We start from the raw sequence: 18,307 nt of genomic DNA, 5'->3' as shown, positions 1-18,307 counted from the left end.
CACTTCCTCTGCAAGCAATGCTGGTTTATTTAACAGCAGAGTCATATTGTGTTACAGTTAATTACATTGAGCACAATACTGTAATGTGGAAAAGACTATCAAAGATAGTAACTATGAAACAGTAAGTGAACATTTAGTACAAAAATACTTGTCATGGTTCTCTATTTAAAAATTTCTCTCTCCTAGTGCTTGCAATGCTTCTTACATGCTGATAGCGATACATCCTTATTTTCTTCACATTATTACTAGGTGATGTTGTCAACTCCAACAGCAGGCTTTGCATTCGTATTCGAAATAAGTATACCTAGAATCCTGAATAGTCTGAATCCCAATAGTTTGGCATGTACTTCTGACAAACCTTGCATTTCTGAAAGCTGGCTTAAGTTGGTCAAATACAGACACTTATCTTGGTATAGATATATGTATGTATGTATATGCAGTCAAATAAAAATAGTAGGTAAAGTTTTTAAAATATGTGCAATACAAAGTCTGTTCAAAAGAGAAGCTGCATGAGGATGAGATCACCTGTTAGTTATAGAAATTTAAAAAATTGCTGGATCCATAATGCTAGGGCAGATCAAGTAATGAACACTGAATTTAAGGGTCTATTATGAGCACGAACTTCAGGGGCTGCTGCTGCATGAGTGTTTTATCACTTTTGTGTGTACAACTGAAAAACATACAGTGGAAAATTAAAAGTTTTTTGAAAGCTAAAGTGTTGAGCCTTTTATATCCATAAGCTAAAGAATATCAATAATACACTGATGCTAGTGAGTTATCTATTATTTATACAACCTTCTGCAGTGAACCGCTGTAACCAGTAATGTTCAGTCTGAACAATGTGTTTAATAAAGCAGATAACCTAACATCAGTTTGAAAAAAAATTGTTCTTACAAATATTATTTAAAGTTATATGCAGAGTACATATCTACCCTAGGCTATTTTAAGATAGATGGAAATAGTAAGGTTTTAAGTGTAAGAAAAGAGTTATGACACTATCTAGTATCGCAATTTAGTTAGTAGTCTCAGTTGCTTGTTATTAAAAAATGTGTAAAGTACTTGTACAAGAAGGAAATACTTGTCATTTTCTTTTTATTCTGTTCTGCTATATTTGCCAACTAAAATTGAGGCAAATGTTTATATTCATGATTTCCTATTGAAATTACTGATGCTAAGACCTAGATTAATATTTTTCTAAGTGCTTATGTATCTAGGCATTATATCCCTCTTAAGTTTAATGAAACTGAAGCACAGTTAGCAAATCAACCATGTGGACAAGCAATACTGCTTTGATTTTTCAGTATGACATAGAATTCTGAAGAATATACTAAAATTAAGTGTAAAAATGATCCTCGGGAAAAAAAAATGCTGTTATTGATATTCATTATATGTTCAGAAGCAGAATTTCGCATTTGCTGTGTTGCTTTTAGTTTAAAAAAAGCAAACACAATATCCACTAACTTTAGCTCCAAAACCAGGGAGTTACCAAAATCATGCACAAGATATTATTGATTTTTTTTTAAATCAGAGTTGCTTATATTTGATATGTCTTATTCAATCATTGAAATTATCACTAGAGATTTATTTTTTTTAAATGGCAGTAGCTTAAACATCAGATTAATGAAGTTAGTGTTGTTTTTACTTGTTTCTATTATTCTGCATCTAACTTCAATGACAAGAAGCAAAGTAGTCAGTTTTATAGGGTTATTAGTGACATTTGTAGGAGAACTATCTAGTTTAGAAACTTGCAGATAACCAAGGACTGGTAGAAACTCTTTCTAAATTAAGGTCTTGGTTTTCTATTGATGTGGGGTTTTTTCTGGTCAGGCCTGGGAAGGCTTCCTGTGTCACCTCCAAACACTTAAATCACCATGTCCCACTGACCTAAAGATGTTGCTCTTCTGAGTGTCTTGAATCCATCTGGTTTTAAACAGCGCTCAGGTATATTGGGCAAAGTGAGATGCTCTTGGGTACAAGCAAGTTTCTCACTGTTTGCATTATGTACTAAATCAGTCACAGGAGTGTTCTGATTTTTCCCAGTGTGGCTTAGTCATTGGAGGGCATGGCACAACATTTTTGCCAGAATTAATATTTGTTTTTTTATCAAGAATGGAAATCTTGACTTCTTTTCCAAGTTTGGGGGGAAATTTACCTAGTTGTCCAAAAAAAACCCCCTTCTTCTATGTCTTCATTCTCTCTTTGTCTTAACTCAATGTTTGTCCAGCTTGTCATTGTTCCCACCAACTTGTTGACCTTGCTCCTCAATACTCCTTTTATTGTTGCTATGTGCCTGTATTTAGTGCCTCAAACCTCTGGTGCCAGTAGCCAGTGCTAGTCAAACCTCTTCTCTTCTACTGTTCAAGTCACTGAAGTATGTAAGAACAACACTTTTAATGTGAATATTGGGAGCATGCATAGGAAAAATCCTCTCCTGCTTATGTATGGACTCTCCTATTACATTAGCTGTTGAACTTTTAACCAGCTTTTTGAGTATGTGAAGTGTCAATTCAGGTCATTCAAGTTTAATAAATCAATCTGTTAAAATCAGCTGCTTATAATGGAAAGTCTTAGGAAACTGAAGGTGTAGGTGTGTGAACATCAGGGCTGTGCATGATATAACAAGTTGTTTCTTAATGTCATGGCCAGATGTGTAGCTTCACAGCTGTTTCTTGCAGCTGTATGGGTTCAGTAGTCATGCACACTGCACAAATTAGAATTTTTGTAAAACATTTCATAACACACCTGCCATCTTGCAAATACCAAAATTTTTTGAAGCAAATACCATAATGTTCGCTACTCAGTTCAGCAGCAGCAGTTTCCTTTTTATTGTTTTGGGGGGAGGGAGAAGAAAGGGAACTTTATCTGAGCTCATCTTTATAGCTTCAATACAGTGCTTTACTGACATTTATGGCATGCTGATTTTTTTCTCTCCCTTTCAGAAGAGAAACCTGATTGCTCCAAGGCCCGCTGTGAAGTCCAATTTTCTCCTCGCTGTCCAGAAGATTCCATCCTGATTGAAGGCTATGCTCCTCCCGGTGAATGCTGCCCCCTCCCGAGCCGCTGCGTGTGTAATCCTGCAGGCTGCTTGAGGAAGGTTTGCCAGCCTGGCTATTTGAATATATTGGTTTCTAAGGCATCAGGAAAGCCAGGGGAATGCTGTGATCTCTATGAATGTAAACCAGGTAAAAGTGGACACTATTTTTTTTTTCTTGTTTTTCAAGATTTTCTAACTGTCTGATACACACAATAATCAATATATTTGCATCTAATAAAGCCTATATAGCCTCTAAATTCTTCTGATTCTTCTTCAAACTTAAAATGTTTATATATGGGCAACAGTATTAAAAAAAAAAAAAAAGAAGAAACATGACGATAAATTTTACTTTCTTTTTTTCTTCAGACATTATTTAATCTTAGCAATGAAGGAAAAGTAGCCTAGTGAGAATATTGCATTTCTGTAGATGCTACTAGTGAAAGGCACGTACTTTATCTACTAATTAGGTTATGCAAAGGGTTTTCATAGTGGGAGTATATTGTTCATGAACAGGGAATTAAGGTTCCTGTCTTAAGATTTCTCTAGATTACCAAGTGTTGACCCTTAAACTGGAGGGCAAAAGGATTATGGAGGAGCATAGTGAAAGGCTTTACAACATTTTCAGTATTTACCCATTTGCCATTTCATGAGAATACGAATAACATTTTCTTGTGATTTATTACTTCAGTGAAATGAAAGATGTAATTCACTCTTTTTTTTGAGCTAGGCTTTGGTAAAGATGAATAATAGAAATAGAAGGATGAAAGCAGGCATATAAAATAGTATAATCCAAAATCCTGTATGCAAACAGTTCGAGTGTGCTTAAGCTCTGCCTTTCCTGTGCTTGTTTAATGTTTTCTCAAATCCTCCACAGAAGACTGTACAGTCTTTGTATCTTCTTGTGCTTCTCCATGTTTTTCCTAATACCCAATGCAAATCTGCCTGTGTGAAAATTTAAGCAAACTTTTTTGTTCTCTGTCTTGAGTAGCTGGTGAACAAGTCCTTATAATAATTTTTGCTCTGGAACATTTTGTCAACCTTAGTCTTCTTTCATTTAGAACTAACTGTAATTTCTCATAGTGTAGTTTCCTTGGACTCCTTCCTTATTATGTTGCCCCTTTGTAAGTTTTCTCAAGTTTACTCGCATCTTTAAAATGCAGTATCCAAAACCAGACTACTATTTTGGGTGGGTCTTCATCAGCACTAAATACTGTAGAATAACTACTTTCTGTTTTTCATACAAAATTCTAAATAAGAGCTGACTCTTTTGCAAGAGTTATATTTAATTTGTGAAATGTTGTGATCCCAAGATCTTTCTGTAGCTACTGCTACTGAACCACTATATTTGTACATTTTAATTCTTCCTATATATACTTCATGTATCCTTTACTGATTTTTTTTTCATGCTGACTTCAGACTACTTCATTATTTGCCAAAATAAATGTTAGCTCTGATCTTGCCCTCCTGCCTGTTATTTGCATTCCCATCTTGTAGTCTGCAAATAACTCAGTCCAAACTTCATGTTGTAGGTTACTTGTTGAAGGTTGTTTTCGGCTTGTAAATGTTACAGAATCTTCAAATTGAATATGTGATGATTATTGCATTAATGGATTTATGTAACTATGTGTATATTGTTTTCTGAAGTAGTTTGTTGTTGTAGGGAGTTAAGAGGTGAAGGTACATGGGAATAGAAGAATGAAGATGCATGTTAGGAAGGTAGAAGAGCAGAAGCTTTGGAAAGATTGGAAGGAGACTAATGGAATTCAGGGGAAGTGGAGGGCTTTGCAATGGGGGTTAGAAATTGAGAGGCCAAGGGAAAGCAGACAGTTCTCACCTGCCTTGGGAGATGAAGGTTATGTTTCTTAGGCAGTGGCTAAGCAGCTGAGGAGTGGAGGTGGGTGCTTTTGTGCATCTCCACAGTGATAGGTGATGAAAGATGTAATGACTAAAGCACAAACTGCAGAATAAGGGGGGCCCCTACTTGTTGCAGTGCCTCGGCTTCAGGGGAAGAAAAGTGAATGGTATTAATATGGAGCTATTAGTCACTACATAGCCTGATTTTTGCCAAGTTAGGCTTCAGTGCTGTCCAAGTTGTCTTTTAGAACCTTTGATCTAGATGTTTCTTTCATTTGCTGTTTGACATGGTAGGAAGATCACAAGCCAACTCAAGACTGAAAGACAGGGAAAGGAGCAGGTGAATGTTCACAGATCTTAACAGACTCCAAATTACTTACCACAGAGGGCCTTTTTTTAATGGCAATTCTTTGCAATTCTGAACTTTTTTCAGTTTTCAGGTGAACCTTGTTTTCATAGAGTATAAACTGTACTTGTATAGACAACATAATTGGTACTCTGTATCAAAAATATTATAGACTAAGCAAATAATGCTATTTCTTTTTAATGTTTTTTTTTTGTAGAAAGTTTAGGGATTTTATTTTTAAATTTGCAAGTCAGCATGAACCTTGCTTTTTTTCCCATCTAAGCTGTTCTGTCATGTTCACCACTGTCTGTGGTTTTAAAGAAATTTCTTTAAGAATAGGCAGTGGAATATCTTGTTTTATTAGGATTATATATTCATAGGCTTACAGAATAATTTAGATTGGAAAACTAGATGACTTTGGAGGTAACCTAGTCCAGCCTATCTCTCTTGCACTTCTTTATGCCATTTATTCTCTAAGTGTATAAACATGTACTACTGTATATATAGTAGAATATAACTGGTTTCATGTATGTATGAACCCTGTGTGAATTATCTCTGTGGATGTATTGAAATAGTGGTCAGAGAGTAAAGTCAGATAATGCTTTTTACATGGCAGGAATATTTAGCCCATGGCAAGTCTGGTAGTAAACCTTGTCTCTTCAGAGTGTGACTTGGTATCTTGAAGAACTGTAGGAAAGAAGTGTTGGAGCGAACTGAACTAGATGTGCTCTGTTTCATGTTTTCTCTGTTTTTTAATGTCATGTTGCTGAAAAAAAAAATGAAAAAGGAACAGTATAAGGCTTGGTAGATAAGTGTTCATGCTGTTTCATATGGGTCGGATGTCACTAGTTGCACTGAATAATGTCAGCATGTCTTTGGATTTTACATGTCAAACAGAGAAAACTGTTTTCCATACTTTGCCAGAGACCTAAAAGCTTTAATCCTGTGAGTGATGCTACCAGAGTGTTCTTCTTGCACCTCTGTGTCTGCTTAACCAGCTTCATATAGGTTTTGCACCAGTAAGGGCTTTCTGGTGAAAACGAATTGGCACAATCTGGGAGGACTGCTTCCTATGATAGCAGTCCTGCCTTATTCCAATATCAAGTGTTTGTGCAATTAAAGCATAAATTGTGTTTATTTCTGTTCCCTAAATAAGATGTCACTGCTCTCCAGTTTACAGTGACATTTGAGTTTGGAGTCTTCTCCTGAGAATTGCATATGCTCAAATACTGTGATTGGCAACTGAGTTACTAAAAGGAAAATAGGAAGTGTTTCCTTAGCCCTAAATGCTAGAATAAAAATAAAACCTTTGAGATCCACTTTCTCTTCTACCTCTTTTACTTTAGGAATACAATGATTAAAGGCATTGGCATTCCATTAAAATGAACAGTGAAGAAACTTAGTAGCATAGTCATAGCAGTCTATTAACCTCTATATTAATTTGTCCTAAATGTTCCTGTCTGTTGCTCCACCAAGCATCTCACCTTTTTTGATAATTTCTGGTTTTGTTGTATATGGTGAGGTGGGGAGTGTCATCTCATAGTTTCTGACATCCTTCGGTAAGAATTAGGAAATGTCTGTCATGCTAGAGAGAACCTCTGTTGAAAAGACTGCTGAGTTGTCTTCTTCTAGCAGCCTTCCTGGCAGAGCTTTTATTCACCCTCTCCAGCATCCCTGCATGGCCTGAAAACTGCTCTTAATGAAATTGAGGTGGTTGTTTTGTTTTTGGTTTTGTGTTTACTTTTTTTTTTTTAATCTGGTTCAAAACCTTGGTTTAAACACAACTGTAAAGAGACTGTTGTTGTTTGGCTTATTTCTTTGGGGAATTCTGTGCAGTCAGGGCTTGGTGGGAAGTCTGAGATCAGCAGCAAAATGTAGTAAGTAGTGTATAACGATGCACAGAGAAGTAGCTTGTGCTCCACCCTGGTACAGCTTCAGTGTTGAAAATCAGGTCTGGAATTTTTACAGTTTTGCACTATGGACAGGGGTCAGCAAAATCAACTTTTTATACGTAGCTGAGAGAAACAGAATAAAAAAAACCCAACATATATCATTCTCTGTTTACAGAAATAGTACATGTGGTGTTTTATTGGATGCTTTGTTAGAAGCTGATGTTGAGAGGACTTGAAATTGATAGTTCCTTAGCTCAACAGAATTGTGCAAATTGTATTGGTCACATTGAGCCATACTGACGAGCTCATGATTCTCAATATCTGTTGTGATAATGGCGAAACTCGATGTGTATTTCTTACAGGAGAGCTGTTTCAAATGTTATTTGTTAATGAAATGGAACATATCTCTAGGGTTTTTTGAAGTGAAATACCATAAAATTAAGTGTTCCTGTCTTAAAGGCAAATAGGTATGTTTGTGTATTTACTCAGAGATACGAAAGTTAATTTGATAATTGCCATTGTCAAGATGAGAAACTGCAATCTTTCCATTTAAATTTACTAACTTTCTGCATTGCTCCACCAAATGGACTTGAATTAAATTTGTGAATTTCTCCTTGAGAACTTCTTGAATTTTCAGGTTGCTCTGATTTAGCCGATAAACCCATGTCCCAAACAATTGGGAAAAAGGCATATTCTGAATATCACTTGTACAGAGGATACCCATGTACTTTGAAAGCTAATGGTCTTGAGGATAAATCTACTGGTCTTAACCTTGATGAGCTGCAAGCTGGTTTCATTGAACTTGCACTTTCATTTAAATACTTACCATATACTAAATAAGTGTAATGCTGAGACTGGTGTCTCATTATGACCGATTTAATTATTATTGCTGTGTACCTCTGAGTATCAAGCCTGAAAAATGTGGGACTGGATGACAGAAAATGGGGCTGGGAAACGTCTTGGCTCTTGCACGAAGTGCGGTGTAGCATTGCCAGGCGGCTTTAGCACCGCAGAAGCCATCTGCAATAGTGGCAATACTGATGTAATCAGGGATATCATACTGTGTAATTTCCGTTTGATAACATTCTGTTCATCCTGCCTACTCAGTCACAGTAGGTAGCTTATCTCTTTAAAGAAGGAACCATGTTTATTCTGTACTTTCTTAGTATAATTATGATAAGGAATAGCAAATAGGTAATGCCTAAGCTGGTATTGTTTGTTAACATGGGAGATTTAGGACCAGATAAGATAAAGATGTTTTTCAGCTTTCCTGACTATGACTCATAGGATTAAATGTATATTCAGCCTGTTTGTTTTTTTTTTTTTTCTTTTTCCTTTGGCATATTTAAGCATTTGTTTCTTTCTAAGAGGCGTCAATCAGTCTTACTAGTTATATGGAATTTTTCATTGTGTTAATGCAGATCGGTAAATTGCATTTCTTTTTCACCACATATAAATACCTAAACTATGCAACAGAATGGACTGATTCTTAAAAATGTAAATCACATGTGCAGGCATAAATCTTTAATGTATTATTTTTTTTTATTATTTTCTGTAACCCAGGTATTTTACTTTTTAAAGAGACTTTAATCAGGAAAAAAAAAATAAGAAATGAATTGTTAACTTTTAAAAGCCATGAGAAAAATATATTCTCAGTAACCTAGCATGTTTGTAGTAACTAATATTATTCACAGCCGTAATGATTGTTTAAGGTTTCCTGTCTAACTTTTATAGTATTTTTTTTATTAACTAGTGTTAGTTCAGTTGCTTCCCGAGTCAATAATTTTTAAAAGTGAATCTTAAATACAATGAAAGTCTTTTTGTAGTGTTACCTAACAAGTATCCATTCATTAGGCAATTCTTCTGACTTAAATTAACAGACCGATGCATAGCTGGTTGCTTATGATGAAGTATTTTGCTAAAAGCTTCTAAAATGTGAGTAAAAGGAGTTTTCTTCTCCCCTTCCTTCTTAGTGTTCAGTGTGGATTGCAGCACAGTCGAATGTCCTCCTGTTCAACAAGTTGTTTGCCCCCTGGATAGCTATGAAACCCAAGTCAGGCTGACGGCTGATGGCTGCTGTACCCTGCCCACAAGGTTGGTGTCTTGATAGCTGAGTATTGTTAACTTGTTCTCTACAATTCAAGTACTATAAACACAAAATAATAATGCATACTCCTATGGCAATGAATGTTAATACAGAATAAAAGATATACGAAGTAGGTTAAAGGTCTATCAGACTGTTAGAAATTCCAAGAAATTGTTTTGAAGCAGAAGAAAATTCTTGTTGCAAAGGCATGAAGCTGATTTTTGCTAAAATTATTTGAGAGGGTTGTGCTTTTAGATTGATGTGGGTTTTTTTCAATGTATTCAATTAGTTTTATAAAAGTAAATTATTTTAATAAAACTTTTGAGGGTCTTTGACGGTAAGGAATTAAATGATGGTGATTAAAAAAATATGCCAGAGGAAGTCTCACCTGGTTAAAGAGAAAATGTTATTTTGGGTGTGTGGAAGACCGCTATAAGAAGCTGAAAGATGGTGGCTATCTGAAACTGTAGGGAAACAGAAGCTTCAAGTACTTGCTTCTGTTTTACTTCTGTTGTTACCCAAGTAGGTATACTTTATTGCAATTCAGAAAAATAAGACCATTTGGAGATGATTTTGTTACAAAATTCCGCACTACTGTTTCAGCTTCTTTTTTTACAGCAGACTTCCCAAAACCTGATTCAGCAATATGCATAATAAATATGAATTCACACAAAAAGTACCATTAATGAAAACATTTTACGCACCATACAACTTTGTCATATTCTCAACCCCTTGTGAGATTGTAAAGGAGTGATAAACTTGCAAAGAATTCAGGAAGCAGAAGATGGCAAATGTTGGGTAATGAAACAGGGATCTTCCCTGTTGGGTGCCCTTTGGGTACACATTTAATATGGTGACTTCTTTGAAACTGTTGTTTCCATTAAATATGAGGAACTCTTATTGCATGGAGAGTTAAAAAAATGTATCTATTAAAAGAAATAAAAGTAAGGCAGGAAAACAGACACGAAGAATTTAATACAGTGCAGTAATCCTGTCTATTAAAATTTGAAAATATATTTCTAAACTTGACACATTTTATTTGTAATTGTAGAATACACATAGTAGTCTGCTACTTAAAAAATGCTTATTATTCTTATTCAGTGAATGCTACAAATGTTCTTTCATTGAGAGTTTGTTGGGGTTTTTTGTTGTTTTTATTTGGTTTGGGGTGTTTGGGTTTTTTTTGTTCTTTTTGTTATTTTTCCCTAAATTTTGGACCAGAACATGGTATGGTTTCTAAGTATCTTGTCTTTATTCTTTAACATACTCTCATTAACCTTCCTAGGAATTACGAATATTTCATATTAGTTGAGAGCTGACCGGGCTAGCTGGGATGGCATAGTAATCTGTAGATTTTAACTAGTCATTGTACTGGCTTTGCTGCCAGTACAGTTCCGCATGTTCAAGACAAATAGAACAGGATACTACTAAGGAATGAATTTGGAAAGATATATTATAAAGTAAAGAAGCAATCTCAGATTAAAATTTCATGAGTTTCTAGTTTAGATTAACACTTGGAAAGCTTAACACAATTGAAAACTTAGATTAATGGTAGATTTTTACTTCCAAATTTGTTTCAACTTGCGGGATTAAAAAGTGACGTATAGGCCAAATTATTTTTTCTTTCCCAGAAGTAAAATTGTGTACTGTTTTTCTGCAGTCTAACGTAAGTTGTGGTTTGATTTTTCTGTTGCTTGCATGGAGGGAATAAATAATATCCACTTTATTCTTTGTAGATGATAACTTCAGTGTTCCTTCTATCCGGGAACAAAGAGTATCAAGAAAATAAAACTTCTTTTACTTCAGAAAAATGACCAGTTAGAAATATTTTCTATTTCTAGCACACACATGGGAACAGATCTTAAATAAAACACCTAGAGCACACATAGCCTTGAAAGAATCTTTTTCTTTCTTTGATAATGTTTAAAAATATAACCAGTTGTTTTGCTGTGTGTTAACTGTACTGAAATGTCTGAAGCTTATTTGTACATGTGCATGGTACTTAAGTGACAAAAACAGTATTCTCATATCCTGCACACAAAGACCCCAATGGTACAAGCAGGCTTAAAGTGTGTGAATGATTAGGTAATTGTCAATTTCACCGAAGCCTCTCTGAAATCAGGTTGCTCTGTGCTACTGGGATCAGAGTTTAGCAAGGGATCAGAACTGGGATAGTTGAGTTCTTGCCTCCTGGAGTCTTACGATCAGATCTGAGGGGTTTTTGTGTTAATCTCTGTCCTCCTTGATGTGTAAAACTGGAAAAAAAAAAAACCAAAACACATAATTAGCATAACCCAGTCTGAGTCTGCAGACAGGCTGAAATAATTATAGGTGTCTTTTACCCCGCCATTAATTTTTAATTTTGTGGCTCAGTCTGTGTTGCGGTATATAGTTACTATGTGGGTTGCTGGATTTTTGGATTGCCTTAATTCAACCAAAGCAATAATGCATTTTTTAATAAAGTAGGTGAGAAAAGAAGAAAAGCTGAATCTGGCAGCAGTAAGATTGTAGAGCTACTTGTTGTGTGCCTGCTAGAAATGTATTTAATTATTTACATTTTAATATACTGCTGTGCTTCTTAAGGAGGACAGTGCCATGGTCATCATTCAGGTGCTGTAGGTAAAGATATCATGTGAAGGAAGGAATAGTGGAACACAGACATGAAGATAATCAGAAAAGAAAGTTTGTATTACGGTTAGAGGGAAGAGAAGTATATCTCTGAAAAGAGTGAGAGTAGAAAGGGAAACTAAGTTTTTGGAATTTCTTACTAAACTCATGGTGAAATATTAACATTGCATTGACTGTGATTCGGTTTAGAATCGCCTAAATCCATGTCATATATTTTCCTAATCATTAAAATTAAGTTCAAAAGAAGTGGCAGTGTATGTTTTAATATATATTTGAAAATAATTTATTAAAAGCAGAGAGATGGTGTTTCATGATGTCATAGACTTTAGACTTCATGAAACTATTTTTGTTACAATTGTGGACTTTTCCAAGAAATTATTATACAGTTAATTGTTTCATTTACTGCCACTAAAATCAAGGTTTAACACCAGCAGAACCAGAGAGGCATCTAGGAGAGTGTCGTGACTGAGGCTGGATGGCAGTGTCACTGACTGAGCTAAGTAGCCGACAACTTCACAGACAGCAGGAGCAGATTTCAGTTCTGTCTCACATCTTGTTCTTGGCTGGTTTCTTGTGTATAAGATGCTAGGAAAACATATCCTTAGGTCTGGTGTTAAGTTGGCTTTCTTTCTTTTTTTTTGTTATGAGTGAGCTCTTGAATATTGAAAACTCCTCTAGCAATGCTGAGGAAAAGTGGTAATAGTAAACAAACATCTGATACTTTAAGTTCTTCTGCCTGCTTTCAGAGGTTCCATCTAGTTTCGCACTGATTTCTAATGCAGTGATGCAACCAGAACAGCCTGCTGATTCAGCATTGATATAAAAATACCAGTCTCAGACTGTCCTGAGACACCTTGGATTTCCAGCTGTTATGTTAGGAAAGCTAAATGATATATGTCTCTCTCTTATCTTGGTAAAGGTGCTCTCTTCTCCAAGGAGCTTCCAGAATAAAAATGTATTAGAGCTCTTACAGAGAACATGTTATCACAGTTTTGTTAATGTAAGTTTGTCATCTGTTACAAAGTTAAATTAAGAGACAATTAATATGAAGGGTACAGAATCCAGTATCTTCAGATGCTTCAAATTTTTCTTCTGTGAATAAATTTTCTTCCATTTTTCAGATTCCTTTGAGAATTTAGTTGTAAGTGTGAAAATCTTTATCAAATATTTTAAATTTTTTTTGCCTATGAAGAATGGAATGTAACAGCAGTGATTAGTGCTTTTTTATCTTTATTGCTCGCATGGTTGTATACATTTTTCATCGGATTATGTACAGTGGAGTAAATGGCATGTTTGGAAAACTTTGCACCGAAATACTTTTGGACTATTTTTTTTTCTTTCTGACTGCTCTCTTTATTAGAATTATTTGGAAATTTATTCTTTACTAGGTCTCCGATTCTTGCTCTAATATTATCCCACTGCTTCTGTGCCTTTTTCTATTCTATAATCTAAGTATAGTCTTTTCCTTTGTGCCAGGTTCCATTCTCCCTGCAGTTGCCTGTTATACATCTGGTAACTTCAAGATTCATTCAGTGCTCTTTTATCTTGGAGATTTCCCCCCCCAATCCACCTCTACCCCCCATCTCTGGCTATTTTTGGTCAGTTTTTTAATAAAACCAGATAAACCAAAACAACTCTAGAGAACTAAAAAGATGTTAGTCTGTGCCAATATTAAAAACAACAAAAGTGAGAAATTGAAGTCTGTTTAGCTTGATATCAGTTCTGAGAAAAACAGCAGGAAAACTGTTAGAGGATTGAATTGAGGATTAAAGGATGTAAATATAGCTAAAAGCAACCGATGTTGCTTTGACAGAGACAGTTTTATGAAACTTGATTTTTGTCTTTTGAATATACTAAGCTTGCCTTAAAAATCCAGCCATCACAGTGCGCCTTCCTTCTCAATTTCTGTCTTCTGTAGTCACCAGTCCTTTTCCTTGTACTGCATTCTGGCTAACAAAAATTAAAAATTAATATTGCCTCACAGGGTTTGCTTTATCAAATGGACACGTATCCTCTTCTCCAAACTACTTAACATTGAAGAAGTATATTTCCCACACCCATCCTCCCCCAGATTTTGAAAGTGAAACAGTCCCAATGAGTCAATGTAATTGTCCTTTGCCTCCTGAGATGAACTCTTGCAGCGTGCACGTGCTGGCTTGAACATCTTGCTCATATATATGCTGATATATAATAACATCCTTCTGAGAGGAGCAAAGCATCTAGAAGTATGTTCACTAAATCTGAAGAATAAGTTTGCTTAACATACTTTTTTTAAAAAGTTTATGCCCTAAGCCTGAATATGTTCTAGACTTTCTAGAAAAAGTTCAGAAATAATTTATATGCTTATCCATCAAAATCTCTAGTACTTTGTTTTCTGTCTGACTCTTAGCTTTGAAAAAGAGGTTTTGAGTTTGTTGTGGTGGGGGGAGGAGTGGAAAAAAATTAAGGCATAAGGGAAGCAGAAATCAAGTTACAGAGACAGAAGCTTTAAGAGCAGTGAACTGCTTAATAAATCTAAATGAAACAGGAATACGAGTCACAATGACTATTTCATATGTCAGAAAAATGAAGAAGAGCTTTTTACAGATAAAATCTTGCAAGATGGGAGCCCGAAACGCTTGGGCTGAAGGGGTGAGCAAATGAAGACTCTTTGAATCAGACCATTTCACTGTCACTTAGTTACAGATAGCTGGATAGAGTTGCAAATGCAAAACTCTCAATTGGCTTGAGTAGCGTGGATAAGTAGTATTATAGGTTTATTGTTTAGAAGAAGACCTCTGAAAAAGTTTCTTGAATGAATTAGTCATAGAACTTTTTTCCTTGTTTGAGTAGCTTTTTTCCCCTGTTCTTCTTTCTTTGTGTGTGGCTAAAATGTCTCAATCTAGGGCTGCTGCAAATGGCGGTGCCACAGTTTGGTCTGCAGTATGGTGAAGAAGTGAAATATCCTCAACCAACAAAAGTATTAGTTCTCTGGACAGTATAGTAAACTATTTTTTTGTTGTAATCACCTTTTCAGTCCTATTGGAAGGGCAATTTATAAGTGCATGTCGTTTTCCCCAAGCATAAAGCTGTATTTAGAAAACAGCTCAGCTTTCCCTCAGCCCCCAGTTCTTAAATACTTACATTTTTATACAACAAAAGAAAATTAGTATACCCAAGGTTTATGTTCAACTACATTTGGATAGTTAAGTACAACTTAGAACAGTAAAAGATAAGATTTTAATATCACATTTAATTAAGTAAAATTACTTTTCAAGGGATCAAATAGTAGGAAAAAAGGTAAATTTACAAAAATATGTTTCACTTTAAGGATAATCTATTAAATTAAGAAAACAGACTTTTGCTTCTGTCCCGTACTAAAATATTTTTAGCATGTGTGCTTTATTTAGCAGTTCTAAAGACATTAAGGAATAGTAGTAGTTTATATTAGTCTCTAAATTTTGTAAACCATTGCTGAATTGTTTTGATTCCAAAGGAAGAAATTGTATGTTTTATTATTTTTAGTCTTTTGTTTCCAATAGAACTTTGTGCTGTCTTAGGCACAATAGAGATGCCACTTGAGAAATTCATCATTAGCAGTTTTGCTTTTATTTTTCAAAAAAACCTGGAGATACCAGCTAAGTCAACCATGTTGTCTTTTCCTGTTAGTGAACTGACACAGAGGTCCTGTAGCAGCTGTTTATGCAAAAATCGCACATCTTCAGAAGTAATTTTAAACTATTTATGATTTTCTTTTATCCTTCTATATTACTTTGCCCAGTAAAGCAATTGCTTTTAATATACTTTATCACCTTTTATGACATTTGGACCTGTCGTCATTTTATAATCTATTGTGTCCACAGATTGTCACAGCATTTGACCTACTAGCCAATATTCTGTATTTCATGTTCCACCAGTGTCTAGGGGATCCTAGTGGAAGCTACACATAAACCAGCAGTTCTTTTATTCTTGTTTTATGGCAGCCACCAGAATCGTAACTTGGAAGTCTATAGCTGTACTTTCTCTTTTAAGCTACTTTCCGTTTATGTTTGCACTGTATTTGAGAGTATCCACATGCAGCTTGTTGGATAATGCTTTTTTCTTCTGATAGCATCTGTATAGGTGGCCTCTGAGTCCCTGGTCACCTTTGCATCTGCCCCACTCAATAGGAGGTGTAGAGTACACCCTTTCTTTTCATTCTTTTTAACTGCTTGGCTGGGCCAGATCTTTTCTCTCCATCATTCCTTATCAAAATATGACATGATTCTTGCATATTTGTCTAGATTTTTCCTTAGGTCTTCTGCCATTTGGAAGACCTTAATTTTATGATTCTTTGGGTGTTCACTACAGGACTCACCACTTAGGTTTTCCCAGCCTTCTTTAGAGGGCACTCAAGATTTTTCAGGGTGTGTAACTTTTTCTTTTTTCCCCCTGCACCAGTCACCTCTCTTAAGCAACTTTTGCTGATACAGAGGTCTCCCTTGTATTTGTTCTAGAATTTTAGATCCTTCTCCTCCACCCATCTCATCCTCAAGAAATGGTATCCGAGAGAAAGTGGTTGTGGATCCCAGTATTTGTTAAAGGAAAGTTCAGCTGGAACTGGTAAGACAAAATGCAAATCCAAGCACCTGCATCTTCCTGAGATTTCTGTTCAGGGCTTGACTTTTGAGTAACCTCAGTGGCTGGACCAAAGGTCTCACAGAAGCATTAAAGGTTCTGCAGAAGCTTTGCTATGCCTTCAGTTCTTACATCAGCATCTTAGAAACTCAGTTTCTAGCTATCCTGGTGAACTTGCTCAAGTAGTTCCTCCTGTAGCAGAACACTTTGCCATCTCAAGTACATCTGAGCATCCGGTACCATGTTGTTGTAACACTTGGTGAAGTGGAAACACTGTTCCTTACCAAAGAGGCAGATTTTGTATCGAAGGAAAGCTTTCCATTGATGCCAGTTGAACCCATCCCACATCAAGCTCTGACTTGCAATAGGGTTTTGTTTGTGTTAACAGAGTTGCTGAAAAGGCTAAATAGAAAACTGCAATTTTGCAAAGTTTCGTAATATCTGGGAATAGGTTCTTACCCTTTTTCATGTATTTTAGTCTTTAAAGATAAATCCTTAAAAGTTAGGAAACAGCAAATGTTTTTCCCAGGAAAAACATTTTTCTTCATTTAGGTCTGCTAAGTGAGAAAGTGATATTCCGTTCTGTTTGCAGATTGCACTGTACTGAATATCCATGAAGAGCAAAGATATAAGGTCACATGTGTGACCTTTATAGGTGACCTATGCTCCATGTCCATCGTTTCAACATTGATCTTCCAGGAGATTTAATGAATTGCTAAATCCAACATTCAGGCAGTGCCTTTCTTCTGCCCTTATTACAGCTGCGGCAGCAATTCCTAGAGGTTCTCAGTGTGACGGTAGTTATTGCTGCCTGGGCATCCAACCTCACAATGTGAGTTGTTTTGGCAAGAAACCATATTTTTGCAAAGTCTACAAATGAGAAAAAGATTATAAGTTGTTTGGCTTGTTTTTGTTGTTTAAAAAAAAAAAATCTCAATAAAACTTGAACAGAAGCTCTGGAAACAAGACATTTCTGCAGCCTGATGGCTGACTTAAGAATGTCAGAGACCTGTAAGAATGGAAACCTGAGAATGTTTTGAGAAGAAGTAACATGTGAATCTTCTGCAGAAGAAGCTGTAAGATTCCTGCATCTTTTATAAGATCAGCTTTTTGCACCTGTATTATAGAAGTTAAAAACGCACATCCATGCTCGTCCACCAACTCCTAGGAAGTACTGAATTGCAAAACCCTTCAAGACAATGCTACTTACTGGAAGAAGCACATTTCCCATAAGCAAAAAAAACCAGCATTTGCACTGAGGAAGGAAGTATTGATCATAGTTATGCAAGCAGCTTCCTTTTTATTAGGTATGTGCTTTTATGGATAAGTAGTACTTTAATCTGACCATGTACTACAGCAGTGGTCTATTTATGTATTCACTGTTAATCTTACTTTAATTTACATGAGATAAAATTTCTTAACTCTAGTTGCAGTTACTTCTAAATGATGTTTTGTGCTTGGAAGTAGAATGAGACTGTATTGTCTGTAGAATTTGGTTTTATTTGCATTCTTAGCAAGCAAGCTGGTGTTTGAACTCTTCCAATTTGTAATGAACTGGTAGACATGCCTTTCTGTTACACATTTTTGTTTTGAATTGTCAGTCTAAGAATTAGTCTATAACTTGATCACACTGAACATTGCTCTCCCTCCTCCTTTCAAGACTTCTCACTCTATTTTGTTCCATTTCTTGTGCTTAATCAGCTATTAACTTGTTTGGAAATGGAACAGGTGATTTAGTTCAGAATAATTTCTGACTTGAACAGGTGAGTTTTTGTTTCTATCACAGAGACCGATACTGTAATTGACAGTCGTGTTAAAACTCACAACTGTACAGATGCCCAGGGAAACCCATATACATCATAAAGCAACAG

General features: G+C 35.6%; 1 protein-coding gene across 2 annotated transcripts in view; it reads left to right on the top strand.

Moving 5' to 3' along the window:
• The window catches only part of CRIM1 (cysteine rich transmembrane BMP regulator 1), a 191,824-nt gene that overhangs the window by 87,373 nt on the left and 86,144 nt on the right, over positions 1–18,307 (top strand). For both annotated transcript variants that reach the window (XM_082049838.1, XM_082049839.1), the window contains exons 3-4: positions 2,940–3,182; positions 9,100–9,220. In XM_082049838.1, coding sequence (XP_081905964.1) covers positions 2,940–3,182; positions 9,100–9,220 — 364 coding nt within the window. The remainder of the gene's footprint in view (positions 1–2,939; positions 3,183–9,099; positions 9,221–18,307) is intronic.

The sequence above is a fragment of the Streptopelia decaocto genome, assembly GCF_964273445.1.
Source record: "Streptopelia decaocto genome assembly, chromosome: 3".
Lineage (NCBI taxonomy): Eukaryota > Metazoa > Chordata > Aves > Columbiformes > Columbidae > Streptopelia > Streptopelia decaocto.
The sequence above is the reverse complement of the archived record's forward strand: the minus strand, read 5'-3'. Positions and strand labels throughout refer to the sequence as shown.